This window comes from Felis catus, chromosome C1, assembly GCF_018350175.1.
Source record: "Felis catus isolate Fca126 chromosome C1, F.catus_Fca126_mat1.0, whole genome shotgun sequence".
NCBI classification, from domain to species: domain Eukaryota; kingdom Metazoa; phylum Chordata; class Mammalia; order Carnivora; family Felidae; genus Felis; species Felis catus.
Window position 1 is genome coordinate 164180440 of NC_058375.1, and position 10364 is coordinate 164190803.

Below are 10364 nucleotides of genomic sequence, written 5' to 3' on the forward strand. Positions count from 1 at the left end.
GAATGTGTGCGCATCTCTTACATATGTATGTGCTTAAGAGAATGGATATATATGTATATACATACATATACATATATACATACATATATACACAAGGATATGTAGGTAGCACACCTACATTTTAATACACACACATACCCACTTCATTGGGTCTAAACATGCACTAGCAAGTTATTTTAGGGCTTCAACTCTTCAGAAAATCTCATTATGTGAGGAGCGAAGTGGCTCTGCGGGGAGCATTATGGAAATATCTGGGCTTGATTTAATGAGGCTGTTCACATTGGTGGAATATCAACTTAACAGAGAAAAGTCTACCCAGGGCGTCCGAGTTACCAAAATGAAAATTGGCAATTGAGATGATAAGAACGTGGCTTTCTTCTGCGAAATCACTTCAGGTAACAGAGATAACATTAAGTAACATACATTCTATGCACCAAGAACAATGTTTTATGTACCGAGTCTCTTATCCGTCTCTCCTAATGACTTCCCTTAGCGGGTTGTTAGTACTTGACAGCAGGTCTCCGTGCGGGGAACTTTTCTCCAATTCCACATTCAAAGGAGGTCCATCAGAGAGCATGATTGGCAATTTTCGTCATAATCTGCACATTATTAGCATCAAAATTGACGTGGCAGTTAACACTGGTGGGTTTTGATGTGCCTTTCTTCAAGTTCAAGGAAACCCCTCCAGTAGCCGGGGTTGGCAGAATGGGTCTCAGCAACCCATCCATGGCTTTGCAGAGGCGAAAGCGCAATAGACATGCGTGAGAAAGATGCCAAGAACCATTTTGCCCGAGCAAAAGGAAAACGAGGAGGGGAAGGAATGAGGGGAATCGAGTTCGAACTTAGAAAAGTGTCTAAGGAAATGCTTCAGGATAATATATATCTAGAGATTCAAGTATTTCCCAGATCGAGTGGAACCCGGTAGTTGGAAAACTGAGCTGGAAACGCTTCTTCAAACATTACAACGATCTGTCAATCTTACCCCTCCCCATTCTTTCGTTTCTCTTTCCTTTTCTGGCCAGGCTGTGGCACCCTTATTAGCCATTGCTTTTTGCTGAAAATATGCAAGACGCCTGCATCCCACACCAAAAGATCAAAAGAGAGAACAGCGGAGGGCCGAGAGGGGAGGCGAGACCACCACTCCTTCCTGCCTCGGCTTTGCCCTTCCCCGGGCAGGAAAGACCGCCAGGGCCCCCGCCGGCCTTGCTCCCGCACGCGGTAAACCATCTCACGCACACCCGCAGCCGCCCGCGCTCTCCGTCCGCCCTCCTGGCCTTCTCAGACCTCCCTTCCTCCGCTCCCCGCGGACAGGGCCCCTAACAAGCTCAGGCTGAGAGAAAAATTGCCACCTCCCCTCACCCTCGTGTAAAGAAAAGAAAGGGTGGAAGAAAAAGAGCAGCCGCAGGAACCTCGGGGGCGACTTGCCCTTCCGCACAAAGCACTAGCGCACAGCATTCCCCCCTCTCTTTGTTGTGGCTCTCCGTTGCTTCTGGCCACGTGGTTCAGGAGGGCTTACAGCCAGGACCCCAAACCTCTGAGGACCAGTTTGAGGGCGAGGGGATTGTCTTCGGGAAGACCAAGAGCTCCGGACAGAGGCGGGAAACGGGGCATGGGCGGTGGGAAACACTTAGAGGAAAAGATGCTGCTGGGTAGCCAATACAAAAATAGAAATCATTTGAGGGCACACCGCCGGGTTTTTTGCGCGGCTCTTTCCCCCAATTCGGTCGGGGCAAGTTCCCTTCGGCCTCCCGCGCCAGGGCGCCCCCTGGCGGCAGCTTTGGCAGCGGGCAGCGCGCAGAGGGCACGTAGGCGCGCGGAGGGCGCGGGGGCGCTCAGGGGACCCCCGGGCACGGCCCCCTGGCGGCGGCGACGTAGTTATCTGGTGAGCGGTGCCTCGTCCCTCTGGTCCGGCGGGCTCACGGCGGTCTTGCTAAGCACGGCGGCTGAGTAGGGCAGGAAGCCGCTCTCGGAGCGAGGAGCCGCGGCGCTGCAACCGAAGTCCGAGCCGCCGGCGGCCCCCGCGCCGCCGCCGCCGCCACCCCCGCCGCCGCCGCCGCCACCCCGGGAGCCCAGGGCCGCCGCGGCCGCTGCTGCGGCCGCCGCGGCGGATTGACTGCTGTGGCAACTGAGGCACGAGCAGGGCGCGGAGCCGCCGCTGGGGGGCGCCCCGGCCGCCGCGGCCGAGGAGGCCGCAGCCGCCGCAGCTGCTGCAGCCGCGGCGGCCGAGGCCGCGCTGTTGAGCCCCGCGGCGGCCGCGGGCGTCTGGTAGAGGCCCGGGTGGCGGAAGCTGCACAGCAGCTCCGGCCGGGAGTAGGGGTGTGAGAGGGCACGGAAGGTGTCCAGCGGGCGGATGGAAGTGGCGAAGGGCGACGAGGCCGCGGCCGCTGCGCCGGAGGCCGCAGCCGCCGCGGCCGCAGCCGTGACACCCACGTGCGGGTAATAGTGCAGCGGCACGTGCGAGTGGAAGGGGTAGGGCAGGCTTCCGGTGGCGGCCGCGTGCGTCATCATGTAGGTGTAGAAGCTGGGGTCGGCCGGGTGCGGCCACGACATAGCCAGGCGCTGCCGCTTGTCCTTCATGCGCCGGTTCTGGAACCACACCTGAAGGGAGAGCCGCACCGCGGCCCGAGTTAGGGAGTGCCCTGAGGCCTCAGCCCCCTCCCTGGGCCTCTGCACCCTTCTCGGACCTCCGAAAGGCCTGACCTACTCCCCTTCGACCCGGCCCAGTTTGGAGACCCCCTACTCTCCCAGCTGGCAGTGAGGGAGGCAGTGGGAACAGGAGTGGGCACACCTTCCTCAGCAAAAATAATCTTCTGCCCTGTGCCCGACTGCTGCGGCTCCTGCTCCCTTACTCTCCGCTGCGTTTTACGGTTCCCAACGCAACCTTCCCTCTCCTTCCCGCCACCCACTGGTGCCCAGCCTTGCTGAGCACCGGTCTCTCAATCCCAGGATTTGCACGGGATTCTAGGCCACCGCTGAAGAGGGGCTACCGCGGCAGCTTTTCTAAAAGGTCGCCGCTCGAGGTCTTGAGTCCTCTGAGCTGCAAGGGCCTGCCCCAAGGGCACGGGTACGATTTTGATACTGAAGGGATGATTTTTGTTGGAATCGTTTGCCTCAAGTGAGTGGCGGGAACAACATCCTCTTAAACTGGGAAAGGGACTGTTATACCCCTCCCAAGACAGTCTAATGAAGACATCACTCGTCACAACTCTAAATTAAAGAAAGCCCGATCAAACCAAAGGGAGACTTCCACAACCTCCCTTATCCGTTGGAGCTTCCTCTTTGCTTTTTCTAGAGTGTGAGATCCTCCGCCAAGCGTTCGCCAAATCGCCCAACCTCCCAGCTATCGCTCCCAGGTTAATAAAATGAATCACTTAGAGATATATAAGTAAGGACAATTTCGTTGTAGTCTCCCTTCCCCAGGAGGTTGCTTTTTTCCTGCTGCCCAGGAGAAAAAAATGTTTAGGAAACTACTTTCTGAACCCAATCGATTTTTAAAATACAGTATTCCTTCCTCCATGTTGTAACGATTTATGTGGAAAATAAATCTCCAAGATCAAGAGCAGATGAAAAGTTTCACCTAGGGTTCGTGCCAGAGGAACAAAGACCAGCCGGCTTTGCCGCCGAGGGGAAAGTGGGGCCATGGACATGGGCTAGGGGCACCTGGGCAGGCGGCTGGGCAAAATTGAACAGAGGCCAGTGCTTCCGGCATCAGCTCCGCCATTCCCCGGGCTTCCCAGGTCAGCCAGGCCGGCCAACCCTTCGGATGCGGCAGCTGAGAAACAAATACACCAATTCCGTTGGTGACTCTACCCCGCAGATTTTCAGGCCCTCAGCTAAATGTGGCCACCCAGGAAAGAGAAAGGAGAAACAAAAACCAACCCAGACACCCCCCCCCGGGGGAGTCTAGAAAAGGCGCGTGCTGGAATCGATACCTTGATGGTGGTTTCGGGCAGGTTGAGCGCAGCGGCCAGCTCACACCGGCGGGGCCGCGACACATAGTTCTCCCTGTAGAACTCTTTCTCCAGGCGCGCGATCTGTTCGCGGGTGAACGCCGTGCGGTAGCGCCGCACCTGATCCGCGCCAGAGCCGGAGCCGCCCAGCGACGCGCCCCCGCCGCCGCCGCCGCCGCCGCCGCCGCCGCTGCCGCTGCCGCCGCCTCCATGCAGGCTGCCAAGGCCGGAGCCCGACGCAGACGTCGTGGTGCCCGCGGCGGAGCCGCTCTCCGAGTACCCTGGCAAACAAACGGCCGACAGCGCGAGAGTCACTGTAGGGCCAAGATCTCCGCGCTGGAGCTGAGCGCGGATGGGGGAAGCCGGGAGAGAAAGGCAAGAAGCTGCCTGAATTGATGGGGTCTGTCATGCTTACAAATTGCTGCCGTGAATGGAATCAATAAAGTTTGGGGAGCCCTTCTTAGCCAAATAATAGGAACTCAATTAGGAAGTTTCTTTTTTTCTTAATAATTAGAAATTTTCAACTCAGGAGGAAAAGTGGCCAAGGGAAAATGCTTACATCTAGGCGTAGTTTGGTAAACTCTAGGTTTACCATGGTCAGGAGATGGCAGGTCAGCTTTCTGTAGGGTTTCCAACCATTCTTTGATGGTCTTTTGGGTTTGGTTAAAAATATTTTTAGAATTCAAAAGACAGCAGCAGCTCAAACCCGAACCATTAGGGGGTGGACTCTACTTTTCAACTCTTTCTCCCGCTGACCCAAGCGGGTCTCCCAGAGGCGCCCGGCGAGGCTCCCTCCGACTTACTCAGGATGCCCCCTCCACTCGGCCTTGGGGAATCAGGGGCAAGGGGGGTTCAGAGCAGCTACCCGGGGCACCCTTCCCTTAGCGCGACTCAGCGGTTGGCTAGAGGTCGGCCAGCTCGCATGGGCTTTTAGACCAGCCCGAAGAAACATTTTCACTGACTCGGGCGAAGGCGGGCGGGCGGGCGCGCGGGCCTGGAACCTCCCAGGCCTGCGCCTCGCTGGGAGGCTCAAGGAGCAGAGCAGGAGGGCAAGGTTCCCAGCATGCGTCCCGCCCCCGCTCGAGCCCGCTGGGTGCAGCTTGCCTGCGGAGGGTCGGTTAGGGGCAAAGGCAGTAGGAAGGACCAGCAGGGGCCGCGGAAGAACCGGGAGGATAGGACTAGAGAGCGCGGCAAGGGCGGCGCGGTTACCTTTGCCATTGTTTTCCTTGAGCGGCGCGGCAGCAAGGCCGCCAGGGGAGCGCAGCGCCGAGCAGCCCACCTCCACGTCGCTGCTCATGTCCGCCTCGGCGGCCGCCTCTGAATAATGACCCGGCTTTTTACGGCCTTCGGCGGCGGACGAGATTTCGGAGGAGACGGTGCTTTCGCTGCCCGGGTGCTGCAGGTTGAACAAAGTGTCTATTTCGAATTTGCCCTTGGCAGGGAGGTCTCCCAGAGCGCCGTGCAGGGGGGCGGACGGCAGGCGCGGGCTGAGGCGAGCCGGGTGCTGCGAATTTTCCAGGGCCTCGAGCACAGCATTGCCAGCCGAATCGGATAAGTTGGAGAACCGCTTGCCGGTCGTGGGGCTGTGCAGCCCCCTCTCCATCAGAATCATCTCTTTTCTTATTCTTTCCATCATCTCAGCTTTCTAAAAAATGTCACAGTGGCCCGGCTGTCCCGTCCTAATGATGGGCTGCGCCTAGGGCTAATTCTCATTCAGCCCCAGCGAGCGCCTCTAAATATTATTATCTCTTTTGGAGGGAGGCGGAAAAATTGTGGGATGCCAGAGCGAGGGAATGACTGGTCAAAATGACCCATACATCCTTCCGAGCCCGAGATGTCATTCATCAAAAAGTAGCGCTCGCTCGTCATTAAGGTACGAATGACGCCGTTCGAATAATCATTTATTGTAACAGGTTTATAAGCAAATAAATACACGCTCCTGTCAGTGGGTAATGAAGGCAGCTTCGGAGCAGACAAATAGATCCAGGTAGGAGGCGAGAAGAGACAAGAAGTGAGGAGGAAGGCTCCGGTCCTTTGCCCGCTCAGAGCCGGTTCTGTTCGCCCGGGGGTTTGGCCTCGGGGGTGAAATTGACAGTCTGATTAATAGAGCGCGCCGCGGCACATTTCCCCCTTCATTTAGGGGCATCATTACGCTCTCAGTTTGCTGGGTTGCCCCTTAGGTCCTAATCATGCAGCGCCTTCCTCATTTTTCCTCGGACACAGATACGTGTTAAATAATAGATAATGCTTTGATTTTCCAGAGTAGATCGTCGGGAAGGTTTTTTTTTTTTTTTTTTTTAACATTTACAAGCGGGAGGGGGTAAGGGAGGGGACAAGAGGGAGGATGTAGAAGAGTTGCGTAAGGAGAAGACCTTGCGCTCCTGTCTGGATTACTTATCTTTCGAATTTTAGAATCAAATATGTATTTTATTTAACAAATAGGATGTCTAATTTTCTCTCTCCCCACTGCTTCGCCTCAGCGTGGCTGTTCTCCTCCCACCCCAGCTGAGAGAGAGAGAGAGAGAGAGAGAGAGAGAGAGAGAGAGAGAGACTGAGAGAGAGACAGAGAAAGGGAAAGGAAATATCATAGAGTTTTGAAAGCATTTTAGTGCTACGTGGCTGGGGAGGTGCGTTGGGCCCGCGCCTCCAAACGGAAATCATTAGGTCCTCTCTGATTTTTTAACACCGTTTGCAGAGTGAGTACTGAACTTGAAGTCCTGGGTTTTTTACTTTTATAACCCTGCTGATGGATAGGCTTCTCGCCTACGCATTTTCCCTGGGGGAAACGAACTCGGCTGGACGATTTCATAGTAGAATTCGACAGCTAACTTTAAACACAGTCGCGATTTACAACGCCATATGGGCCGCCCCAGATCCACTTTTTGCGTTGCCAACTTTCCCCCTCCCTCCGCAAATCGAATTATTTGTGGCAAAGTTGCCGAATTTCTAGGTCAAAGGGGGAAAGAAGGGACTTAGCTTCCTTCCCCTACCATCCCGCTGTCCTCCCTTCTCCACTGCTCTTTCTTCTCTCCTTCCTCTCCTCCCCCAACCAGGCCTCTTACCTGTGGCCCTGAGTACTCCCGGTGCTGAGCCCGGGCGCGGAGAGTCGCGGACCAGCCTTGCTGCTGCTTCTTGCGGCCTGAGCTTGGCGGCTGAGCCTCTTGGCGATAACTTTGATGGTCATAATGACGCCGGTGGCAACCATTTTAACGAAGATCAATCTTCACTCAAGGCCGTTGCACATCTCCTCCTGCGCTTGCGCCCCACCCTGTCCGGACCCCCAATGCGTGCGGGTCTGCCAGCCAGCAGCAAAAGAGGAGAATCCGCGGCCACAGGCGGGAACGAGAAGATAGGGACAGGACACAGAGGTCGCCTGCAAGCTTCCGAAGCGGCCGAGAGACCCTGGCAATCTGGGCGCCCGGCGCGGGTCTTGCATCCTCGCCTCGGCGCCAATTCAGACCCCAACCCAGCCCCCCTTCTTCCTCCGTGCCGCCACACCCAGCACATTGGGGTGTGTTAGGGGCAAACCCAGAATCTATTTGCCCATCTCTCCGTTGGCGCTTTCCTTTTAACCTTGAACCCGTTGGGGGCGCGTCAGGAATGTAAGGGGAGACGAGGTGTTAAATATATTTATATACATTTATACACATAGTCAATGCCAAAAGTTTCTCTCCTGTTCCCCTCGGCGCCAACTTACTTCAACAACGCGAGCTTTGCTTAGAAAATCAATTCCACCTCTGTAGGTAATAAACGGAATTCTCCCCCAAGGTGAGAAATGGAAAGCTGGATAGGCACGCGGTGGCTACAGAGTTGGGGGGGGGCCGCAGAGGGGGCGTCGGGAACCCAGAACATGACTTGACTCAGCGTCCGCCTCCCACCCTATCCTCGAGGCCACACGACTCCGAGCACTATGACCCCTCCTCGAGCCGGCTTTCTGGCCATTAACGCGGTCAAAGATTAGTCTTGTGGACACCCCCACCTCTCCCTCCTTGCTCCACAGTCCAGGCCCCCAGTTCTGCCACCTCTGGTAGGGTGCTCCTGGCAAAAAGAAGTCGCTGTCTCAGGGAAGGGTACCCTCTCCCTAGTCCCACTTGCTTAGGGAAATGAATGGGACATTTCGGTCCAGGCTTGGGTCCGTGGGTGGCCAAGGCCCTGGCGGGGGTGGGGGAGTGGGGGTGTGATCTGCGGAGGCGCGACCCGGGCGGAAGTCGCAGATGCCTTTATTGCTGTCGTTTGGCGCCCCCGTCTGTTTTATTCGCGGTTTCGGCAGCTGAGAGCTGCTTTCAATCGCAGAAGCCGCCGCTGGGGGCTGGGGTGCGGACGGCAACCCCTTCCTCCTTCGCTCAAGGCTTCTTCCCTTCCTCTGGGACCTCACGCCTCTGGTCCCAAAGCCTTCGCCAAACCGGACCTCAGGCTGTTGAAAAGGTAAAACACCGTTTCTAGGCGACACCTTCATTCATTAGTGGGTTTGAAAACTATTTTGCACCTTTTAAATAAAAGTAATATTTCATATTCTAGCACGTTTATTATAAAAGGTACACTGGAGACCATGTCAGAGAAACTATTCACAGTAAAAGACACATAATTTTCCCCTAAACCGTGTTTAGCAATATTTCACGGGAGACAGTGAGCACTCCATTACAATATTTAATGTTCCTTAATTTATTTAGATTCCATACCTACTAGTATAGTAATATTGGGCAATTTATTTATAGCTTTTACACTAAAATTACATGTGCTTTTTACATATATTATCTCCTCTAAAGCTCACAGCAACTCTCCAGATCCACTCTATTACCCTTTTACTGAGATGAGAAACTTTCCACACAGAGAGGTTGAAGGACTTGCTGATTTAAACTTTTCTCTGATAATATCCAAGTTATATATCCAAGTTTAAAAGCTTTGGGGCAGCATTTTTGGTTGATTTTTTTTTCATTTTACATATTTCTTCTTTAAATACAGGCCCACCTCAAAAACATTGAGCGTGTATAGAGGGTAGTGAGAAGATTGACATTTGTTGGTGTTTGTTAATGAAATGCCCAAACCTTGGACCTCTCTCCAGATTGCAGAGGTTGAAACTGAGAATGGGCCTCTCAAGTGTTCCTAGTTTTTAGACGTAGAGTCCGGGCTATATCAAGGCCTCCTACCTACTACCAAGGTACAGGACTCACTCAATAAAACAAGACAGGAATCCAACCCATGCCCCCGTGGTTTGGCAAGAATTTTTAAGGTGCATTGGGGGCGGGGTGGGGGGGGGGAGAGGAGGGCCTGGGAAGGGCTTTCTCCAAATGGACTGAAAAAGCACTTTTTGGTCGAAAGGAGGAATTACATGAAAGAGGTCTAATTTTTGTCCGTGTGTTAGGCTTCCAGACTAAATATTTGTTTCTTGAGCAGCAGCGGGTCCTCCGAGGTGAAGTGGTAAACACTTTTGGCCTTCGACTGAAGGTAATAAAAATTTGTCCAGGCTGCCCGAAGGGAGGGCGCCGGTAAAACCGGAGTTGTAACGGGAGCCCCGCGTCCGCCCGGGCCTGGCTTCGGTCTTCCGCACGGTAGGCTCCCGGCCAAGAGGGCCCAAAACCCGCGGGCCCGCATCGGGACGCAAGCTCGTTCGGGGACTGGGACCGCCTGGGTGTGGTGGGACCTCAGAACCGCTAAAGCCTGGGCTTCGAACCACTGGTACATTTCCTTTTGGGTAAATGCAGTCCCCGCGGCTTAAGTCTCGGAGGTTTCGGTTTATAAGGGAAGGAGCCTCGGCTTCGGCGACTCCAGGCCAGACTCCTCAGTGGCAACTTTTTGCTGCCATCCCTCGGCAGGTCGTCCTCACGTTGTCTCTTATAGGTCTCTCTGGCTGCTTCTGGGTGTCCTCTTCCCGCCACAATTGCGCACCCTACCAGGGATGACCAGGGAGTGGAGGTAGGGTACTTTCTCCCTGGACTCTGGGGCTGGCCGCCTGAAGCTTGTGCGCCCTCGGACGCGACAGGAAAACTTGCAGGGACATCTAGCGCCAGGCCTGAGGAACTGCGAGCCGCCCGGCCGGGAAACTAAGCCTGACCACTTGCCCCTCCCCCTCCCTCCCTGCGCCCCCCCCCCCCCCCCCCCCCGCCAACCTTCGTAGTTAGGCATTTCCCTAACCTTCATCCCTTCTCCCTGCTGGTGACCACACGTGGATTCCTCATAGAGACCGCGGGCTCTGCGTAATAGACACACACACACACACACACACACACACACACACAGAGACGGTGGGGAGAAAGAGAGAGAAACATTTATTTTCTTTCATCTCCAAAGGCCCACAGAGTGAGCACTTACAGGACTTTAGTTAACAATGACATTGCTAGAGAAGTGTATCCCGAGAACAATCCCACACCTTGAGATACAGGACAAAACAGCAGAAGATTGCAGTCCCAGCTTTTG

At 55.1% G+C, this 10364-nt stretch overlaps 1 protein-coding gene across 2 annotated transcripts in view; it reads right to left on the reverse strand.

Annotated features, from left to right (window-relative positions):
* The window catches only part of EVX2 (even-skipped homeobox 2), a 9938-nt gene extending 1900 nt beyond the window's left edge, over positions 1-8038 (reverse strand). The window contains exons 1-4 of one of the 2 annotated variants that reach the window (XM_019839122.3): positions 7013-8038; positions 5160-6025; positions 3933-4231; positions 1-2598 (exon numbers count right to left, since the gene is read on the reverse strand). The exon at positions 1-2598 is cut by the window's left edge and continues 757 nt beyond it. In XM_019839122.3, coding sequence (XP_019694681.2) covers positions 1876-2598; positions 3933-4231; positions 5160-5586 — 1449 coding nt within the window. In that variant the 5' untranslated portion in view covers positions 5587-6025; positions 7013-8038 and the 3' untranslated portion in view covers positions 1-1875. The remainder of the gene's footprint in view (positions 2599-3932; positions 4232-5159; positions 6026-7012) is intronic. The other variant, XR_002744847.2, reaches the window with a different exon arrangement.
* Positions 8039-10364: the final 2326 nt, after the last annotated feature.